At 42.4% G+C, this 23,370-nt stretch overlaps 1 protein-coding gene across 1 annotated transcript in view; it reads left to right on the top strand.

Annotated features, from left to right (window-relative positions):
• The window catches only part of LOC106727513 (probable global transcription activator SNF2L2), a 46,758-nt gene that overhangs the window by 9,709 nt on the left and 13,679 nt on the right, over nucleotides 1–23,370 (top strand). The window contains exons 2-5 of the mRNA XM_014546319.1: nucleotides 6,807–7,067; nucleotides 10,348–10,477; nucleotides 16,508–16,894; nucleotides 23,314–23,366. Coding sequence (XP_014401805.1) covers nucleotides 6,843–7,067; nucleotides 10,348–10,477; nucleotides 16,508–16,894; nucleotides 23,314–23,366 — 795 coding nt within the window. The 5' untranslated portion in view covers nucleotides 6,807–6,842. The remainder of the gene's footprint in view (nucleotides 1–6,806; nucleotides 7,068–10,347; nucleotides 10,478–16,507; nucleotides 16,895–23,313; nucleotides 23,367–23,370) is intronic.

Here is a 23,370-nt window from a genome sequence, read left to right as displayed (position 1 = left end):
AAGGGGCCAAAGAGCCGCATGTGGCTCGCGGGCCGCGGTTTGCCGACTACGGACCTAGCCCAACAACCTGGGCCTCTAAAAGAGAAACTTCTGGTAGTTTTTCTTTATCTTCATCGCTGCTCTCCTGACCCAGCTCTGCTCCCCCATTAAACTTAGCGGTGCAGTGTCCCAGTTCTAGAGCCGTGGCTACTTCTTGTGAGGAATTACCAGTTCATTTCTAGAGAAAGCTACATAGAAGCAAGAGGCCCTTCAGGTCCGGAGAGAGACTCTGAGTCAGCAAAGGGACATGAAAAGAACTCTTTTCTTTTAACTTATCTTTACTATCTCCTGAGCCTTACTGTCCTACGGAACAGCCAGGAAACTTTTGAAAGACTGAGTTATTCTTAGGGAGGTGAACTGGGCCTAGTTTTCAGTCCTAGTGTTCCACCTTTAGCCTGCACCCCAGTCTTTCTGTAGACCCCACAGTGATAAATGTCTGCCGGAGATCTAAGATTTCCCGTCTTTCTTATGACCTTCGGTGGAGAGAGTTCTGTAGGATGTGTTGCCTAGTCATGATGGTGGCATTTCCTCAAGCTCTTTCTGCGACTAGAAAACAGAGTTTCTAGGAAACGTTTGTATGTTTACTTTTATGTCAAGGCCTAGCTGACATGCCACCTTCTCCGTGCAGCCTTCCCTAACACCCTTTCCAAGCTGCAAGTCATCTTTCCTGCCTTGGGCTGTGTTGGACACTTGAGCTATGCCCCTTCTTGTCTTGCAGGAGGTTCCATTTCTTTTCCTCCCTCCCTCCCTGCTATTTGTGGATTTGTGCTCTTTCCCTATCAGGCTTGCAGAGCCTGGGAGTAAGTAAGCCCTCTGGTCGTTTTTGTACATGCCTTGTGCCCAGTGGAGAGTCGGTACAGTTGGGAATAGAGGAATCAAATTGGGCCCCCAGGATGTTTGATTAAATATCACCGACCTCTTTAGTTCATGACATTGTCTCCACCTCATATTCTCTCTAGGGCTTCTCTTTACTTCTCTGCCACGTCATAATAATATGTTATCACAGCCATGCCCAGCTGGTGTGGCTCGGTGGTTGAGCATCCACCTATGAACCAGGAGGTCACGGTTGGATTCCCGGTCAGGGCACATGTCTGGGTTGCAGGCTCGATCCCCAGTAGGGGGTGTGCAGGAGGCAGCCGATCAGTGATTCTCTCATCATTGATGTTGCAAAGTCTCTCTCCCGGTTTCTCCATCTTTGTTTCTGTGCTTTCCACTCCTATCATTGCTGCATGCTCTCCACACCCGGGTGGGTGGCCTGGCCTGATGGGTGTAGTGGCTCAGCATTGGCTGGGAGTCGAGAGGTAAGAGGTTCTACTTACAGATGTGACTTTGGTCAAACTAGGTGGTCCCTTCCTGCCTTCATCATTTCAATGGGGATGTGACAAAAATGCCTCCTCGATTTAAGTCACTAAAGTTATTATGAAGCACGAATGGGTGTGTTTAAATATTACTACAAGAGTGGAGGTCTTTGGTATTTCTGTGGATTGCAGTAAGACAGTAAGGTATGTGCTTTCTCATGGTTGGACTGGTGACCCTTAAGATCCCGTGAAGTCGAGCTCTTTTAATATGCAGATGGGTGCGCTGTGGCTTTCAGGGAGGGGAGAGGAAGGAGACTGGGCTGAGGAAGATGTCTGGTGGTTGGAGTTGTGGGAAACTCCAAACCTTTATTTTTAAAAACACACACTCTCCAGTTGTAAAGGCAGGAACATCAGGAGGAGAAAAGACATGGTGTACTGCTGGAAAATTCTTGGCCAAGAATGCAGCGGCCTGGCGCTCAGGGAGTGCTGGTCTGAGGTAGCATACGGGGAGGTTAGAGGACTAGCATCGCTTGTATGGGGAGGTCACTGTGCCTTACCTCGCCTCCATGCCCGCCCTCCCCCCCACACACACACACACATTTTCTTCATTATATTAGCCACATAATTGTGGAACTGGTTGTTCTTTCCTGTGACAATGTAAAACTCCCTCCCCCAACACAAAATAAAAATAAGTTTTGGGTGTTATCTTGTGGACAGATCAACCACTACCCTATCAAGGTTATCTGAGCTCTCTCCTCTCCCTCACCACCCTGTCTGCAGCATTTCATTCGCCCTTTGAAGAAGAAAGGAAGGAAGGGGGGTTGGATTCCTAGGGATACCTGCAGGGTTGAAGAGGGAGAAGCCCAGTTGGCCAATACTGGGCTTTAAACCTTAATCATAGTAACTTAGTAACAACATGCACGGCCGCCAAAGACAGGTACCTGTTGTTGTCATTTATTACCCCCCCCCCAACTTGCTTTACACTGTGGGGAGGTTTCATCAGGCACCTGAGCTGTGCTGTCAAGTTGCCACCAGAAATGAAGAGGCCAGGACTGCGCCGGATCTCTGAGAGGTGCTCCTCTTCAGCACACCTGTGGTGGCAGCAAGACGCCCGTCCTGGGACGCCCAGATCTGGCCACAGAGCCTCCTCACGTGCAGGAAGGTTGTGAGATGCTCCCCGTCATCTGATAGACAGACGGGGGGAGCCTTGAGATACTCCTATCCCAAGCCCAGAGGAGGCCTAGAGACCCTGAGGGAAAGGCACTTGGCTCAGGGCCCTAGAATTAGTGGTGACTCTGAGAGGAAAGACTCAGGTCTCTGGACTCCCAGTCAGAAGCCAGAGAGTAAGTACCACATTCAAGGTGTGTGACAGTCCAGATTCCTGCCAATCATGAGCCCTGTGGCACGGGGGGGCGTTCTACTAGACTGTGCTATTTCTCTGAGCTAGTTTCTCGTTTGTGAGTCATGCTATGTAATGGGAACATACATTACGTGTATGCATCTGAAGGTTCTCTTAGTAAAAAGTTAACTGCATGGTATTAATATTCTACTTATATGTCCATACTTTTCTCTTTTCCTTCTCATGTGTTTTTCACTTTAAGGTTTTAGTAGTTTCCTTTAACAAAAAATAAAAATGAGGAGCATAGTTATGGGGCTGTGTATAGGTAATCACAGCATTCTATGAGATTCCCAGATGAAGGCGATCATATTTGTAGAAAGGAATATTATAGGTAATGTATATTAAAACATGAAAAGTAGGACTACCAGGCAAAGTACTTGTATTGTCATTGCTCAGGTTTGTGATATATTATTGTCGTAGCTATTGAAGCCAAAACAAGGTAAATTATAACTGGAAGTAAGCAATTTCCTCTTATTCACAAAAAAATAAAGGGGTGTGTTAGTTTGCTGACATACATAAAAGAACATAACTTGTAGTGCCCCTGAATTGACGTCGGCTTCCTAAATTTAAAATGCTAACTGAACGTGTGTGTGTGTGTGTGTGTGTGTGTGTGTGTGAAGGGGTGGGCTACCAAAAATGTTACTTCCGTCTGCTTTGTTAATCACAAAGAATAAATAATAACATTTGGCTCTCTAGAGAATTCAAGGCTGTAATTCACCCGTGGGGCTTCCCTGTTGTTTTAGAAACTGCTTGAACTGCATTTTTGGTCCCATCTTCTATCAGCAAAAGAGTTTGAGTGATCCCCTGCTTATATTCATTCCAAAGCAGCCTATCATCGCTTTCCGTTTAGCCCTAACTCATCAGAATGCCCTAAAATTTTTAAAAATTTTTTACTAAAGTATAGTTGGCATATACAATTGTATTAGTTTCTGGTGTGCAACATGATGATTTGGTATTTATATGCCTTGCAATGTGATCACCACAATAAGTCTATTAACAGTCATTATGCAATGCTATTATGATACTAGAGGCCCAGTGCACGAAATTCATGCACTGGGAGTGTCCCTCAGCCTGGCCTGTGCCCTCTTGCAATCCGGGAGCCCTCGGGGAATGTCTGACTGCTGACATTCCCACAGTTGGACATCCTTAGGGCGGTCTCGGAGGCAGGAGAGGCTCCTGCCACTGCTGCTGTGCTCGCCAGCCATGAGCCTGACTTCTGGTTGAGTGGCGCTCCCCTTGTGGGAGCGCACTCACCACCAGGGGACAGCTCCTGTGTTGAGCATCTGCCCCTGGTGGTCAGTGTGCGTCATAGCGACCCGTGGTTCTGCTGTTCAGTCAATTTGCATATTAGCCTTTTTTTTATATATATATTTACTGTATTCCCTGTGTTGTACACTATATCCCTGTGGCTTCTTTATCTAATAACTGGAAGTTTGTACTCTTATTCTCCTTCACATTTTTCACTTATTCCCCACCCCTTCCACTCTGGCAACCATCAGTTTGTTCTATCTGTGAGTCTATTGCTCTTTTGTTTTATGTGTTTTTGTTTTGTTTTTTTAGATTCTACGTACAAGTGAAATCATATGGTACAGTAGGTCCTTGGGTTACATTGGAGATCCGTTCCTAAAGCACAACGTGCTATTTTCACCATAAGTCTGAACCCACCTACATAAGCACCTACGTCACTCACATGGAGCACATACACAGCAGTAATGAAGTGAAACAGTAAAAAAAATTTAAAAGAAAGAACAATTCCTGACCTTTACTTGTGGTAAATAAATAATAAAAAACATAAATCACATATGTACATACGTTGAAATTATGGAACTTTTTTTTTTAATAAATAAATGGGAAATGGCAACGTAACCACGAAACGACGTACGTGGAGTCCGACGTAACCCTAAGACTGCTGTATTTGTCTGTGTCTGACTTCTGCCCTGAGTTCTTGCCTATGCTTTTAAGGTTTCTTTTTTTCAATCACAGATTACATTCAGTATTATTTTCTGTTAGTTTCAGGTGCATAGTATAATGATTAGGCAGTCATACTTTACAAACTGGTCCCTGTGAACACACCTCAGACACTGATTGCTCTACAATTTTTATATATAAAATAATTGACTCTGTTAATCGCTTGCCCTTGAAATTGTCGTTTCAGTTCATTCAGATTTTTTTTGAGCACTTACTACATGCTGGTCAGAGGTGCTGGGGATACAGGAATGAAAAAGAGCCAAACCTGTCTTCATGGCCTTCACAGTCTAGAGATTCTGCGAGAGGTGATAGTAGGTAGCTAAGAATGGAACTAATGTGGGTTGTTTTTTTTTAAACCTCTACTTTCACTGTGGAGAGGGCCTTGTTATAGGTGACTGGGCCCTTGTGGTCTAATTCTATCCCTGCCACTAAGCAGTGGGTAATTAAATCTCTTATGGTGTCTCATTCTGTATTTTGTGAGGGTAACAGCAAAAAGTTTTTGTGTGTACAGGTGTGTGCCCCTAGATAACATACTGTGTAATAATTACTATCACTAGTGGCATTCAGCTGTCTTTCTGGGATCATTGATCTCCATCACGATTTGGAAAAACACTTATTTACTTGTTTTTGGCTCATGTCCAAGATGCAGTTGTACCCACCCCATAAGGGAGCTCCTCAGTGGGGATGCCAAGAAGTTACAGAGCTTGGGCGATGGAATATGACTTTGCTGAAATAGACCCAGAATTGACATACCTCATCTGTCGTGGGCCCTGATCCAGGCGTCATGGATGGCTTCTCTTGGAATATTGTACCACAGAGAGGCCTAGGACGAATTCTCGACTGTCCAAGTTGTCTTCCATTGGCTGGCAGGAGGACCACGTCTTAAACTGATCCTTCTGATCACCTCTGGTTTTGTGGCAGTTGTGGGAAAATAATGCTAAAAAGAGTGGGCACAGGAGAAGAAAACACTAATTTGAAAAGATATAGGCACCTTTATGTTCCTTGCAGTATTATTTACAATAGCTAAAACATGGAAATAGCTTAAGTGCCCATTGGTAGATGAATGGATAAAGAAAATGGAAATTACTCAGCCGTTAAAAGGAAGGAACTCTTGAGGGCAGTATTATGCTAAGTGAAACAAGTCAGACGGAGAAGACAAATACTGTATGATTTCACTTATATGTGGAATCTTAAAAAAAAGCAATGAACAAACAAAATCATAGAAAGAACAGATGGGAAAGGTGTTGAGAGGAGTGTGAAATGGGTAAAGGGGGTCAATTATATGGTGATGGATGGTAACTAGATTTACAGCGGTGAACACCATGCAGTGTATCCAAACATCTATAATGTTGAACACCTGAAATATATATAATCTGAATACCAATTTTATAATAATAATAATAATAATAGATGCTGCTTAATAATAATAGATGGCTGCTTATTGTGCCAGGCAAAGAACTGTGTGTTTACATGTATTGTTGCATTTCACTCTCAGCTAATAATTATATCACATGGATATGTGAACCCATATTTGTCTGACTCCCATAACCTCTGCTTTTCCTATGATTGGGGATTCTCTTTCATTCTCAATTTATGGAATTGTACTTTTTCGCTATCTGGGATTTTAACTATCTAGGATTTTCTATGAAGTTTTGAATGTCCATTTACTTATGAAAATGGATGTTGGTTGGATATGTTTTAAGGGGGTTATATTTTAATGGCTTTGGGAGGTTAATGACTTGCTAGGTGCCCCAGCCAGTAAGTAATGGAGAGCATCTGTTGGCTTCAGTAATAAATTTCAAACTTGTTCAGAATTCTGCTTATGTGCTAAATTTGAGTTTCTCCAGTGAGTACTTTTTGTATCTTAGATGATTTGTATCTTTCTGGGGAATCATTTAGAGTATTTTTTTCTTTTAAACAAGTGGTCTTCATAAAGACTAGGGCAGATGGATATATATCACATTCAAACATCTGGAGCAGGCAGGGCAGTTCTGTTTGATGTTTGTTATAAAAATGGCACCGTCAAATACTAACAACTGTTTTATTCTGATCTTAGCATCATGTTGAAAACATTCCTTTTTTCCCCCTTCTTTTCAACTCAGTATCATTGTACTGACTGGCAGAGACAGGAGAAGTAGATGTCCACACCCACTGACCCTGGTGCGATGCCCCACCCAGGGCCTTCGCCAGGGCCCGGACCCTCTCCTGGACCAATTCTCGGACCTAGTCCGGGACCTGGACCATCTCCAGGTTCCGTCCACAGTATGATGGGGCCAAGTCCTGGACCTCCAAGTGTCTCACACCCTATGCCGACGATGGGGTCTGCCGACTTCCCGCAGGAAGGCATGCATCAGATGCACAAGGTAAGAGGTTCTTCTCCTGTTCAGGCTCATCTTCTGCGTCGTGGACGGCTAATGTCCCTGGTAACCCCTGCCCCTCTGTTTCTGCTACTTTTACCAGAGAAGCTAGGTCTTTGTCTTACCCTGAATATTATTAAAAACATACCTTCTGAGGCTTGTTTATTGTTACAGATGTTGCACTAGTCAGGAAGATGAGATCGTGGCTTTTTAAAAAGACAAGATAGAATATGCAGTTCTGATAGTTAAATTCTCTGATGTATGGGTTGCAGCTATTTTGGCTTGGTGAATAAGTGTATAAATGAATAAGTCTGACTATGTGTTCAGTAACTTATATCATCCACAAATGAACATACTGAGAATTATTCTTTCTTTAAAATGTTGGTGTTTATTTTAAAAATTAGATCTCAAAGAGTAAAAGGAACATGAGTCCCCTCCAAAAGATTTTAGGTAGTTTCTAGGGAGGCCCTCGCAGGCACTTGGCTGTCTCTCTCAGTGGCTTCATTCTGGGAGAGGGGCCTGATTTAGCAGAGCTCGGGGCCAGCGTCTGTTTCTGGACTGTTAGAATGATCCTCTGTTTGTGAGACTTGGATTGTTGCTGTGGGGATGGTCATACTGGGACAGTTTTGGCATTAGGCCTTCACAGGACATGCAAAGAGGAGAGAACAGCCTTTGGAGCAAGTAAACAAGAGCCTCTGAGACAATTTGCTTTGAAAGTTAGCAAAAGCCAAGGAAACTCTGTGAGGCCACTGCATATTACCTGAAGGTTGTGCCTGATGAGACAGTAGAGGTTTTACGTCCCCTGTGGATAACATCACGGGGATAAGGTGGTGGGATGCCTCTTAATGTTAAATAGACAAAACATGGGAGATACTGGTTTAAAACGGAAAGATTACTGCAAAAAAGAGCAAGTCTTTCTTCTAATTGTGTGGGACTGTAGGTCAATTTTAAGCTAAGGCATTGGAGACCAAAAGAAAAGACCCACTTCTTTACAAATTTTTGTAATTTGATGATTTTCAAATCAGAAAAGTAATATAGTGCTTATTTTGAAAAATGAAACCATACTGAGATAAATAAAGGAAATGGTTAATCCTGGCTCTACCCCAGTTGACAGCTTTTCACACCTTACTTTTCTCCATGCTCAGTAAAAATCATACACAGGTGTGATTTTTTAAAATAATTTTTCTTTCACCATAATAGAATCATATTCCTACTTAATTACTCTGCAACTTTCTTCTTTGCATTTAAAAATATATTGTGAATATCCCTATAATGTTCCCAAGTTCTCTCTCCTTTTATTTTTAGAAAAAGAAAAACAAACACATTTTTAGCTTGTCAGGTAGCTGATGAAATGAAACTGTTTTTTATATCATATTTTTAGCAGACATATTGAACATATAGACAGACTGAAGTCATTAAATTGTCTTCTGCTCATATTAAATTAATTTGGGAGTTGTATTATAGATCTGATCTGTCACTTGTAAAACCTTAGTCCAGATGGGTTAAATAATTTCAGAATGGGTTAAGGATGTCTCACCTCCAAAATGAAAGATAAAATGTAAAGGACATATTTAGCTAATCTCTATGATTATTTAAGCATTTAAAAGTTAGCTGGCCCTAGCTGGTTTGGCTCAGTGGATAGAGCATCTGCCTGCAAACTGAAAGTTCCCAGGTTCGATTCCAGTCAAGGGCACATGCCTGGGTTGTAGGCTCCATCCCCAGTGGGGGACTTGCAGGAGGCAGCTGCTCCATGAGTCTCTCTCATCATGGATGTTTCTCTCTCTCCCCCCCTCTTCCTACCTCTCTGAAATCAATAAAAATATTTTTTAAAAAACGTTAGCTGTATAATAAGTGTCGGGTCAGTGTTACATTTTTGCACTGGGTTGTTTTTATTAATAATTATCTCTTCCGACCCCTTCTGTTCACATGTCCTCATATTCTCTACCCCCATCTAAACTCTGTTTTGTTTGGTTTTGCTCTCATTCTGCAAGGTGTGCATTTTTTTTGCCAATCTGGTTCTCCTGAGCCCCCAGCCCCTCAGATAATTCCCTGGGTGAGGACGGGTTTAGTGCCTAAGTTCACACCTGCTGACCAGATGCCTTCGCTTTCTTACTCTTTTTATGGACAGCTGTCTTCCTTGTCTTTCTCCCCCTTCTCCCTCTGAGCGTCAGCTTTTTGCTTTGCAACGTTACTGGAAATAAATAAACAAGTGGCCTAAATGCATCTGCTGTGTTGCTTTGATTTCCTCCCTATTATTACTATTTAACACACTCAGAGACAGTCTTTATACCAAACCCTTCCCGTTTTTCTTCTGAACATCCTCTTTATGGTACAGCTTTCCTCTTTTCAAGTGCATGCTTTTGACTCTGCAGAAATTAACTTTCCTTTCTCCAAAACTGCAAACATTCATGCTTTCTTGCTTGAAGTTATTTGGTTTCTATAAACTCCTGGAAATATTCCTTTCAGGCTGTTTTTGAAAATTGCTGTTGCAGTTTGCAGAGGAATCGACTTTGCCTTTCCCAAACACATGCTCCGATGCCCAATTCTGGATTGGATTAACGTCCGCTCAATAGCTATTTATTGTGTGTCTGTTATGTACTAGGCCTCAAGTCCTGTTCCCAGACCCTGTGTTCTTAATTTTCCCCCAAACTGTGCCTTTAACCTTTTTCAGTCTTGCCCCCCTCTGTGGCACAGCTTCATCTGTTTCACTGCCCTTCCCTTTCAGTGGTCACCCCATTCTCTGCTCTACCCGGTCTGTTTCTCTTTTCCCAACTGCCATGGAACTTTCTGGTTTCAACTTTTAAACTTTCCATAGTCCCTTCCGCTCTGATGACAAAAAATTACCCAACAAATCAATCATCACAGGCATTTCAAATAGTCTTCCTTCAGACTAGGGACTACTTCAACACAGGGCAGGTTTCAGGACTTACTTAAGAAGGTATAGAAGAACAGCTTTTATTTGTATACCTTGTGAGCAGAATTTTATTTTTACTTTCAGGTTTTGACGTTACAGGAAAAATTCAACTGTTTATAGTCTTAACTTTTGACTTAACAGGTAGTTTTGATGATCCTATTGATGTAGTCTTTTTAATTTTTTTCCCCACCTCTAAAATATATGTAATATATTATAATAATATGTGTAATGTAGGTGTAAAAATATGACTATCGTATGGGTGATAGGTGATTGTGCCACAGTTTTGAGGACTTTAGAGAGGGGACTTACAACTCCAGATAGAGATGCTCTATATGAAGGAGGTATCTAACAGCAGTGCTTCGCCTGTTTCAGCCCATGGATGGCATGCACGACAAGGGCATTGTAGAAGACATCCACTGCGGGTCCATGAAGGGCACCGGCATGCGACCACCTCACCCCGGGATGGGCCCGCCCCAGAGTCCGATGGATCAACACAGCCAAGGTCTGTAACGCTACATGCCTGATTTTGGCTTCAAACCGTAGTCGTTCGTCTTTCATATTGGTTATTTTAACTGTGACTTCCAAAGAACATGTCAGAGGAAGAGTGAATCCAGCACGTTTCTTTTCTCTATAGAAATCACCCCCAGTCCCCACCAACACAACTTGATTATTCATGTGGTCACTTTTACTAACAAAACCCTCATAATTTTACTAGCTTCCACTAGCTAGCAGAATGCCCTGCGTACTTCATTCGGAATCTTTATCATGATCTAGTGAGGTGAATTATATCATCCCGGTTTTATAGATGGGATAAAAGAGAATTTACTTTGTTTTCCCAATTTCCACCACCTGTAAGTGACAGGCCGGAAGGAGGATCCTGGTCTGCCTCCCAACAACAGTAGATGTGAAGGCACAATGCGCCTCCTGAGTCTCTCAAACTGCACATTCATACATACATTGTCTGAAAGGTGCCTTTTTTTGGCAGTGGAATTACCTGTCATTGCTGGTGGGTAGTTGTATTAGTCTCCTAGGCCTGCTGTAACAAATTACCACAAACTGGGTGGCTTCAAACAATGGAAAATCATTCTTTCACAGTTAGGAGACTAGAAGTCTGAAATCAAGGTACCAGCAGGGCCGTGCGCTCTGAGGACTGTAGGAAGAATTTGTTGCCTCTTCCTAGCTTCTGTAGATAGTCAACATCCTTGGAATTCTTTGGCTTGCTGATCTATCCCTCCTATCTCTGTCTTGGTCTCCACATGACATTTTTCCTGTGTGTCTGTGTCTGTTTCCAGATTTCCCTCCTCTTATAAAGATACCAGTCATCAGATTAGGACCTACTCTAGTTCACTATGACCTCATCCTTTTAAAATATATATATATATTTTTTTATTGATTTCAGAGAGGAAGGGACAGGGAGAAAGAGATAGAAGCATCAGTGATGAGAGAGAATCCTCAATCAGCTGCCTCCCACACAGCCCCTTACTGGGTATCAGAGCCCACAACCCAGGCATGTGCCCTAACTGGGAATCGAACTGTTATCTCCTGGTTCATAGATCAATGCTCAACCACTGAGCCATGCTGGCCCAGCAACCTCATCTTAATTTGATTACATCTGCAAGGATCCTATTCCCAAATAAGGTTACATTCACAGGGACTAGGGGTTAGGGTTTCAAACTTATCTTTGTAGAAGGCACGATTCAACCCACAATAATGGCCAAATCAATATATGGAATATTTCTCTTCTTCTTGGTGCCTTTTCCCCTCACTGTTGAAGGCATGTAAAGATACCTCAAAGTCTTTTGAATACAATATAACTTGTTTTCAGAATCATGGTATGGTCATTAAACATGCAAGGGGCATGGGTTATTCTAGCACTAATTAACCCCAGTATGTTGATATTCTAATTCAAAGTTTATGGTTTATGCATTCTTTTGTATACTCCTATGTAATTTAATATATACTAGTATGAGCTTTTTTCTCCATCCATGATTAGGCCTCCAACCACCTGAGAGAAGGTTTTCGAGTGTAAGGATTTAGAAAAATATAGTCAGTTTTATCCTATCTAATAAAGAGGGAATATGCTAATTGACTGCCCCACCCTCAAAGATGGCGGCGCCCACAGCCAATAAGGAGGGAATATGCTAATTGACTGCCCCGCCCTCAAAGATGGAAAGTCATGGTGGCATAGGAGTGTGTCTTCATTAATATGCAAACAGGGTTGTGAATATCCCAGACTCTGATCTGAATTTTAATGACAGGTAGGTATAGTTGTTGCAGATGACTCACAAAATCTTGACCATGTCAGAAAAGCATCCTGAAAAAGTCTTGGGACGTTTTACAGTCCAGGAAGAAAAAAGTTGACCCATTTAGTATTAAGAATGAATTAAAATTCTAAGGAGCTAGGTGTGTTCACAGAGCTAATGTAGCTCTAATTTTTAATACTTGGGAAGTGCAGATGAGCTGTATTCAGTGATTGGCAAAGCCATGTGCTTGCTCTATCTGTTCTGGCTTTGTAGTGCCTCTAACTGTGGGCCATGGGAAAACTCCAAAATGCATGAATTTTAATGGAGTATTTTTACTTTTATGTATCTTCAAATTTCTCTCATTGCTTGGTTCCTTTCATTAACTTAAGAATGATGATTTTTCTTGGACTCTCCAACACTTGGCACCAGTGGGTATGTAGCACATAACTGGATACATACTTAGTAAATTTTGTTCAATTAGGTAGAGAAGTGAACCTCTGCACTCACAAATCAACAATTTTAACTCTTAATTTTTATATTACTTCAGTAAATTATAATTACTTTGAAATGCAGGGGTCTGCATTAAGTGGAATCAAAATTAGCATGTAATATTTTTCTCTAAAATAGTAAAAGTGCATTGTAGGCTGGGGAATGAGTTATTTAAACATGTATTTTTGACAAAGTAGTATTGGTATAATGCAGTCTTATTTAGTATAATGATTTTAAAAGACTTTAGACTCTATAATAACATGTATCTTTAAAAACCCTAGTGTAGAGAGCCATTTATAAACACACAGGTACAGAGAGATGTGGTATTGATCAGAAACCTGCCAGTTTTAACTACCTAGCAACCTATTAAGTTATTTTAAGTGATTGGTTGAGAAGCAAAACCATTTCTTTCAATAAATACTGAATTGTGTACCTTATGGTCCCAATGATAACATTGTTTATTTTTAGTCCTTGGGTAAAAAAAAAAAAAAAAGTCTTCAAAGGCAAGTATATAATATTTCGTGTTTGCATGTGTGTGTGTATGTGTGTGTATAGAGAAAATTCATATAAAATTGACACTTATAAGTTCAAGATTATTAAAAGGAGAAAGATGATTGTGTCGCTCTGAGGCAAGGTGAAACTGGGGAGATAATGGCCTTTGAGGACGAGGAAAAGAAAACTGCCACATTTTGACTGCTTTTGAATGAGCATATCAAACTAGATTTCAAAAAGAGCAGATTCTGTATCAACATTGTCATCCTCAGACAAATACTCACACTTGGGCAATTTCCTCACTCTATTTCTTCAACTAAAGATAATTGCCAAAATACTTTGTTTCATCGTTTAGATTCTGTTTTACCTAAAGTTTATTGAATGCTAGTCATTTAGAACAAAAAATTTTCTTTATCTGAATCACTGTCACATCCTATATAATAAAAGCCTAATATGCTAAGTGTCCAGTCATCTGGTCCTTAGTTCAACCAATCAAAGCATAATATGCTAATGATATGCTAAGGCTGCTCAACCGCTTGCTATGATGTGCACTGACCACCAGGGGCAGACAGTTGACCAGCCGACCAGTCCCTATGACATGCATTGACCACCAGGGGGCAGATGCTCCGACTGGTATAGCTTGTTGCTGCTGGGGTCCAGCCAATCGGGACTGAGCAAGATGGGCTGGACATGCCCTGGAGCCCTCCCACAGTCTCTCCCAGGCTGGCCAACCTTCTGCGTCCCTCCCTGGCCCTGATCATGCACTGGTGGGGTCCCTTGGCCTGGCCTGCGCCCTCTCACAATCCGGGATCACTCAGGGATGTTGGAGAGCCGGTTTTGTCCCTATCCCGCAGGGACTCCACCAGGCCAAGGGACCCCACTGGTGCACGGATTTGTGCACCAGGCCTCTAGTCTTTAATATCATTCTGTGATAGAATGATTCTATTGACATCCCCTATAAATTCTAGGAAGCAATTTTCCCACCTTCAGTTTCTTCTTATTAAATTTGAGGAAACATTTTGTTTATTGATTAATTATGGAAAGTGATTTTTATACTACTTTCAGTTTCTTTTTTAACCAGTTTAAAGTACAATTAATTATTGTGCATAATGTAACTGTCATTCATAACTTTGCCCACAGTTCACAGTTTACACGAGATATGATAAACAATGTTATATAGTTAAGACTGGATTGTTCATTATGTTTTGGTTCATTATGTTAGGCATCCTCTGATTTATCATAAGTAAGCTGTAATTGATAACCTTAGGAAATAGGAGAGACCAGAGCAGGAGACATATGACCCATTTTAACACCTTCTACTATGAGTGTCATTAGCTTTGGTAGGAAGTTTTTCTCCCTGTGATAGGTGCAGGGTTGGCCAAAAGGTGTCTGGAAGGTGCTTTTATAATGAACAAAAGCTTTGCACCAGCATTACAATTAGAGAGCTAAACCTCATTAAGAAAGGAAGAATGTTGTTAATGATGAAGATAGGTGTATGTTATTGGGATTAAATTTCTGTTAGCTTTGCAGGCTGATTTCAGGGGCATTTTCTTGGCTAACTTATATGACCAACTAGAACCCTAATTGCTGTGTGATTTCGTGCTCCCTATGGAGTAGGGATTTGGGGAATGAGGGTAGTTCTTCATTTCTCTTCAGGACAGGATTTCTCTGAAAGGAGTTCTACTGGTCACCAATTGATCCAACAAACCCTACTCTCGTCTTAGGGGATCAAGCTAAATGTGTTTCCCTTTCCCACTGGCAATCTGAGGTGAAAGTAACTGTGTCCTTTCCTTTCTGTAGTCTGGTGAAGGGTGACGTGCGTCTCCAGCCTGTGGCAGTCACAGTCTCAGGTCGCGATGGTCCCACATAGGTGCACAAAGCTGTTTCAGCTCAAACTCAACAAAGGTTCAAACACACAGCACTTGTCCAATAAACACCTAGGTGCTGACCTTTATTATAATTATGACACAAGTCCATTTATTAAAGAGCAGAGACCTTTCATCTGATCTTTTCTATTGTGTCTGAGGACACCTTTGACTTCATTAATTAGCACTTGGTTTGAAGTCAAGGCAACCTCTCAGATTGCAGTCGGCCACTTGGTTCTCTCCTTCATCTTGGGTCTCCCTCCAGCAACACACAGTCATAGGTTTTGCTAGGAATTCGGTGGCTGAGCTATACAGTTCAACTCCTGAAACAAGTTCCTTGTAATTTTTGTTCATTTTGCCTTTTCTTCCTCAAGAAAAGTATTCTTAAACTTCCCATTTAGATCTCTTACAACCCAAACTGTTTACTCTCATTTTTATGTATTGTGGTCTTTAGAAGATTTTTGAAACTTTTAAGTCTTTAAAAAACAAAGTTAATAATATTTTTATCAAACAGTTAATATTAGACCCTAGAAAGAACCCAGTGACATGAGCACTGACAGGTGATCCTTGGAGTGTAAACATCCAGCTCCGTACTCCTCCCTGGGGTGACGTGGAGGCAAGTTACTTACTTTATATACCAGAGCTCCTGCACGAGATTAATCTTCAGGCACCCGCTGCAGCAGCTGGCTCAACAGCACAGCCCTTACTGGCTGCCTTCCCTTCCTGAGCTACCTTTCCATCCCCTGCCAGTGTCCTTGCTCCTTCCAGGGGCATCACCTGCACTCCATCCTTCCGTCAGGCTATTTCCAGGGAGAACTCAATGAAGACAACATGTACGGTGCCATGTACACTCCTACAGCAGTGCAGACCCTCGATGATTGCAAACTATTCCTAATGTGCATAATAAGCCACGTAATGTTTGCCTCCGTAAGAGACGCTTCATTTCACATTGTGATATAGCAGACACCTGCGGGTTTTGTTTCGAGGTTGGAGCTCCTTTTAATGTGTGAGACTTACCCCCAGGTGCCTGTAGGTGGACAGCAGCCACTAACAGTTTACCTTCGAGGACACATGGTGGCTATTGGTCACTTGAAACGTGGCTGGTCTGAATCGAGATGGTGAACAAAGGATGCAGATGTCTCTTTACCAATTTTTACATTTTGAAATGATAATATCTTGGGTACGTTGACTTAAATGAAATATATTATTTAACATTAGGTTTATCTGCTTCTTTTACTTTTTAATGTAACTACTAGAAAAATTTAAATTATATATATTTGATATATATAAATTTTGTTATATAATAATGTGGTGATTACATTATGTACATTTTAAATTTCTAACAGACAGTGCTGTTGTAGAAAATTACCAAAATATCCAGGAATGCCTCTCTTCCAGGGTCATCAGGGGCGGCCTGTGATTTCCTTTTGTGTTTTCTTCTAGGTTATATGTCACCACACCCTTCTCCCCTGGGAGCTGCAGAGCATATCTCCAGCCCTATGTCGTCGGGAGGTGGCCCTACCCCACCCCAGATGCCACCGAACCAGCCAGGGCCCCTCATCCCTGGCGATCCGCAGGCGATGAACCAGCCCAACAGAGGTCCCTCGCCTTTCAGTCCTGTCCAGCTGCATCAGCTGCGGGCTCAGATTTTAGCTTACAAAATGCTGGCCCGGGGCCAGCACCTCCCCGAAACGCTGCAGCTCGCAGTCCAGGGGAAAAGGACGTTGCCTGGCATGCAGCAGCAGCAGCAGCCACCACCGCCGCAGCAGCCACCGCCCCAGCCGCAGCAGCCGCAGCAGCAGGCCCTTGTTAACTTCAACAGACCATCTGGTAGGTTAATATGCAACCACATGAATCATGTGATGGTCCAACTCGGAGGAGAAAGACTGCTGATGGCACAGAAGCACTGGGTTGGTAGAAGCCCAGGGCTGTCTCAGCCTTTCGCTGTACCTGGCCTGCCTGTTCCCTTGCCTTGCTTTACTTAGTTGGCCCAGATTCCTGGTCTTTTCTGCTGTTTGAGCTTCTCAACCGTTGGGGACTCTGGTGCAAGCTGTAGACCTGGGCAAAAGGCACTGTCTCCCGTGATTTTGCATTCTCTTTCAAGAGGTGCAAGGTTTGCGGGAGCCCGTCCACCAGCCCCAGGGAAAGAAGTCTGCACCCAGTGCGTTCCATCACTAAGAACGTACTCCTTGAATCTGCTCCCTCGAGCCATCTTATGCCCTTTGATTGATCGCTTCCTCTCCCTTTTCGTTGTGAAAAGCATTTGGGGAGGTTTCCAAGAAACATACCCGCAGTGAAATAATTGTCAAATAGAAAGTCAGAAACAAAGGGAAATGCAAGTCCAGGTCAAGCATGTAGGGGCCACAGGAGTTCTCATGGTTGTGCATCTGAGCATCCAAGATGACGGGTGTCCAGGCAGGAAAGGAGACAGGGTCAGGCACTAATTCTCACCATTCGGAAGGATGTTGCTCACCAGTTCACAGAGGACACAGGCCCATTTGTAGCTTGAGAGTAAAAAGTGGATTTCCTACGTGGAATTTATTACTATTATTATTTTAATACTCACCTGAGGATATACTTTTTATTGATTTTAGAGAGGGAGATAGAGAGAGAGACATTGATATGAGAAACATTGATCGGTTGCCTCCCATATGTGCCTAGACCAAGAATTGAACCTGAAACCTTGGTATATGCCCTGACTGGGAATCGAACCCACAACCTTTTGGTGTACGAACAATGCTCCAATCAACTGGGCCACCTGAACCAGGGCTGGAATTGTTGTTTTAAATTATGTTGTTATTGTAAGTGGTGCTGCATGACAGAGGTATCGATAACATTTGTTGATCATAAATGGAGTAACAGAATCCACATGGCCTAGTGTTCTTACGTATCCTGGAATCAAAGTCGAGGCTATGACATATGTCACGTGTTGAGATGAGATAGTCCTTGTATGGCCTTCTGGTGGTCTGACTTCATGCCACTGGTAGAATTCAGAGCTACAGGGGGCTATAGGGTGCCCTTCCATGAATGTTGTTTTCTCTGGGAATGTTAAAGGATGAAGTTCCAGGTGTCTGGATACTTGAACATAACAAATACTTCCTGTCCTAATAAACAGGATCCTGTGTGTTTTCTGGATCATTTCCAGAAGAGAGGGCTTCATTTTTTTAACCCAGCTCGATGCCTACATCTTCCCTCACCAGGCCCCTGTCATCTGGGGGAATTCGCTTTATTTATTTATTTTTAAAATATATTTTATTGATTTTTTACAGAGAGAAAGGGAGAGGGATGGAGAGTTAGAAACATCCATCAGCTGCTTCCTGATCGGGGATGTGCCCGCAACCAAGGTACATGCCCTTGACCGGAATCGAACCTGGGACCCTTCAGTCCGCAGGCCGAAGCTCTATCCAGCGAGCCAAACCGGCCAGGGCAGGAATTCACTTTATTACTCACTGCTCATGTCTTTTGGATTTCCAGGAGTCAGGCTTCCCTAGAAATGGAAATATTTGGGCAGACAGTGTTTTATGCCAGAGTAGATGGAGGAGGAAAGCAGATACCTCCTCAAATAGAGCAGACCCATTCCTGTCCTGGGAAGGGCGTCGCCTCTAACAGCATTGCTGAACTTTTCCCCAAATCTCAGGTTTCACAGGGAGATGATAACCTTCCCTGACAAAGACGTTTTTTGGATTGGCATCTAGGACAAGTCAAAATAAGGGGACAAGTTTTCTTTAAGGTAATAATTACCTTTTATTAGTTGTTACTGTTTATCTTCCTCTCCCTCTTTTTAAAAAATATTTTGTTGATTTCAGAGAGGAAGGGAGAGGGAGAGAAATAGAAATATCGATGAGAGAGACATATCCATCCGCTCTCTCCTGCATGCCCCCACTGGGGATGGAGCCTGCCACCTGGGCGTTGAACCCGGGACCTCTTGGTCCATTGGGCGGTGCTCAATACATTGAGCAACACCTGCCTGCCCCCCCTTTTAAAATAAAGTATAACTGCTTATAAATACCTCTACAAATATTTCAGAAAAAGTAAGTTTAAGTATGTCCACTTATCTGCAGGTAGCTGTGATTTCATTTTCCTTTTGTCCCATTTTCTGGTGCTGTTCATGTCTGAAGAGAATCTTTTTGGCTGGGGTGGTCTGCCTCAAACCTGCTCCAAGGTTATAAATCACCAAAATTGACATCATCATAGCTACCACCAGAGAATTACAGTTTGACTGGAGGAATTGCTCACCGAGCAAATAACTCTTCAGTCCTGTTATGGGCTCCCCTCAAATCTAACCCATCATTTTTCTTTTCATTCTGATTCATTTTTCCTTTTAGATACTAAAGCAAAATTAAAAATGGGAACTGAAAAAGATTTGGGTTGGTGGTGGAGGGGTGCAGGCAGGACTTTATGGTAGAAAGTAAAAGTTTTATTGCTCAGTTTTTTCAGCCCCCTTCCACTTCCACTTTTTAGTCAGCTAAAGTTTCTTGGTATGTTCAATGTAAGTATGCTTTATTACATTTCTTTTTTCTTTTTAATATATTTTTATTGATTTCAAAGAGGAAGGGAGAGGGAGAGAGAGATAGAAGCATCAATGATGAGAGAGAATCATTGATTGGCTGCCTCCTGCACGCCCCCTGCTGGGGATGGAGCCCGCAACCAGGGCATGTGACCTGACGGGAATTGAACTGTGACCTCCTGGTTCATAGGTCGACCCTTAACCACTCAGCCACGCCGGACAGGCCATATTTTTTTTTAATCTGTGGAAACCATTTCAATCCTTCTTTAATGCACAGAATTGTTATTTGCCTAAATACCTTTGTGAGCCAGAAGGCAAATTGGGAACTCCGAATGCATAGACATTCTGTACTTGTGAGACTGAGGTGTTTGAATGAGTTTGTTTCCCTGTTTCTTAACCTCAGGCATGGGGTGCCTCCAGTAAAGACCCCCCTTCCCCTTAGCTGCACTGGGATGCCCCTCAGGGGAGTCAGAGCATCCCTCTACCTTGACTTCTAAGGTGAGGACCGAAGGGAAAGCAGATGCATTTTGTGCCTCTGACAATTAAGCCTAAACTGTTTACATTATAGAGGGAGTCGGAGATAAGCTAAAGAATGTAATTTGTCTTCCACTTGCAGATACCAGGGAGAGGTCTTATCAGTTAGCAGACCACCAGTGTCTGCTGTGGAGATGATTTCCAGCCTGGCAGCTCCACTCTCAGCCGCCTGAGGGACGGGCAGAAAACCTGGGGACAGGTGGTGCCATTCTGGGCATGTCTGCTTGTGGCCAGCTGCCTCTGCACATAGAAGTTTTTCTAGAATCGGTTGGAGGGAGTGGAAAGCAGACCCACGCAGTAAATAAACGTGTGTGTTTAGTTAGGAAAGGAGTTTGCCTGTAAGTGAGTCTGATGGCAGGTTCCCAGGAAGCGCAGGGCAAGCCGGCTTCTCGGCGTATTTGTGCTGAGTTGTATTAAACTCTGGGAACATTCTGAAGTTTGCTGTAGAGAAAGGGGCATTTCCAAAGTTGCCAGCTAAGACCATACCCAATTTCCCCAAGTCCTTTCTTTGCCATGCAGTCTGTGCAGAGCTGCGTAGTTAAATTAGACTTCTTTATCTCTGTGTCCTTGGTGGCAGCAAAAATGACAAAAGCTGAGGATGGAGCAGAGTTGCATTGTCTCATTGAATCCTCACTGCCACCCTCTGAGGTGGGCACTGTTATTACCGCCATTCTGCAGATGAGGAAACTGAGGTACAGGGGTTAAGGCAGTTGCTCAGGCTCACGCAGCCAGCTGGCGATAGAGCTGAGGGGACGCTTACCGTTCTTTTGGTCCAGGGCGCTTTACGTGTCCCTGTTTAATTCACAGTAATTTGTAGTACTTTTTAAGTTGGAGATTTGGCTGTGTACACCCATGTTTGGGTCTCTGTCTCTGCTTCTCAATTTTAAGGTCCAATCAACCAGATAAGAATGCCTTTATATTTATCGGCCAAAGGCCAGTCATGCGTGTATCAGCTTTAGTTGGGAGTCAGAGGCTAAAAGTGACTAGATTTGGAACCAGGGATATCACACATGCTCTGGGTGCCTATTTTTTTTTTTGGGGGGGGGAGGAATGTGGTTTTTAAAAATAGTGACTTGAATATATACATCAAGGAGTCATCATAGGCTTCTGCATAGGTATTTGCAGACTATCATGCTAAAGAAAAAAATGCCCAGAATAATTGAAATTTGTAACAGTATTACACTTTTATGGCTTTTTGTTGATGAATTATTTAAACTTTGGAAAGAGGAAAAACAATTGGAGAACTGGATTTAAGGTAATTATTATGATATTATCTTCTCAGTAAGACCCACATGTTCTTTTTTATTAAAGGTGGTGGGGGTTTTCATTATTTAGTATGCTACACCAAGCCTTCAGATATATTCAATTCTGCCAGTTTCCTGAGCTTATTAAGGAGATTCGTAGAATTACAGAAGATTAAAGTAAGTGTTAGAAATCTCCAGCTCCTCTCTTCTGGCTGGATCACCTAAAGCACCCCAAGTGAAAAATCTACCCTGTTGTTAAAGACCTCTAGGGAAAAAGGTATCCTGAAATGTCTCTCTGTAACTCATGCCAATGCTTAACAACCCTGAGGTTTAATGCTTAGAAGTTGGTTTCTTATATATGGATGAAAGAAACTCTAAGTACAGTATAAAATATTATGAAAAGCTATGCACTATGCAAAAGACCTCTCATTCAGGAAAACAAAACAAACACACACACACACACCAGAAAGTACTTAGTTGAAAAGGATCTCTTTATTATGATAGTACACCTAAAATGTCTACAATAAAAATAAATATTTTTCCCTCAAGAATTCTTCATCAACACCAGAACCAGGACTACCAATTACCTCAAGAAGTCTTATCAAGCTCTGTATCTTTTGGAAAGTTTTACCTAACTTCAGAAGAAGGGGGGAAAAGGAACAGTAGTAACACCACACCCACACACACACACACACACACACACACACACACACTCACTCTGCAGTTTCCTAAGCAGTTTGTTCTAATTCTTCACATTCCTCCTGTCAGAGTGTTTGCTTATGGCTACCTGTGCATTGTCATGTAAGCCCATTTCTAAAAGGTATGTGTTGGAAATTGAATAAAAGTGTTTAATTTTTCATAATGTATGTCTTTGTATGGTTAATTATTAAGTCATTCTGAAGTGTATAGACTATTATTTTTGTCACCATTGATTGAATCATCTTAATTTTTCTTGGAAAAGATAAAGACAGTTCTTGAAAGAATGCCTGTGAGAGGTTTTAACTTCTGCTTACTGAGATTTTCTTTTCTCTAATTTACTAAGTCATCCGGCGGCACCTCTAATCGTATTTATAATTTTGAAGTAAGTAAAAATCCACTTAGGAGGAGAGATGGAATCTTCCTATGTTAGGCTCATACTTACCATCCCAACCTCTTAAGTACAATGTGGACAGTTGCTTTAAATTAACGTATTAAGTACAGTTCAGTAAGCTTGGTGAATGCATATCCCTTTATTCTGATAACATGCAAAGAATGCTCCCTTTAATCTTCATATTTGCTAGTTTTTATTAGGTGGAACGAGCCTATTGTTTTTCCTCTGCACTGAAAGTTTTTAGAAATATCTCTAATATGTAGTAAGAAATTGAAGTTCTGAGATGCACTGATTTAATCTGAGCTATACTTGATAGGTCATGAAGGGGAAATGCCTGCCCTCTTGAGTTCACACCAGAGGACCGCAGGCTCCTGGCTGCGTTTGTGAGGCCTGGCTCTAACAGCGGGGCCCGTCCAGCGGGGACTGAGTGTGATTTTAGGACCACACCCAGTTTGCATCTGACTTAGGTTATGTTATCAACTTACTTTGTAATAACCTAACTGACTTAGGTTATTCCCTTACTTTTCTGAACTCTGAATGCACCTGTAGTTCTTTTTAAAAATCCACTTTTGATGCAGACCTACATCAAAGTCTGGCAGCCCATCCTTTAGTCAGTTTACTATGTAGGAGTCATTTGGGGGCCATTCCCACGAATGCTCCTTAGTGAATGCCATTTTCCTTGCCCCAGGTTCTTATTTCTCTGGCCCCGCCTTTCCTCTCCACACCTCCTTTTTTATTTTTCTTCCCTCCTTTTTTCTTCTCTTGCAATATTTACTGGTCACCATCCCTGGGCCCCAGTGGGACAGCGGGCAGGCCTGGTATGGCCGCAGGTCAATGACCCGCCCAAGCTGCTCATATCGCTCTTGTCCCACAGGCCCCGGGCCGGATTTGAGCGGCCCGAGCACCCCACAGAAGCTGCCAGTGCCCGCAC

Source organism: Myotis brandtii, unplaced genomic scaffold, assembly GCF_000412655.1.
Source record: "Myotis brandtii unplaced genomic scaffold, ASM41265v1 scaffold44, whole genome shotgun sequence".
Taxonomy (NCBI): Eukaryota; Metazoa; Chordata; class Mammalia; order Chiroptera; family Vespertilionidae; genus Myotis; species Myotis brandtii.
The sequence above is the reverse complement of the archived record's forward strand: the minus strand, read 5'-3'. Positions and strand labels throughout refer to the sequence as shown.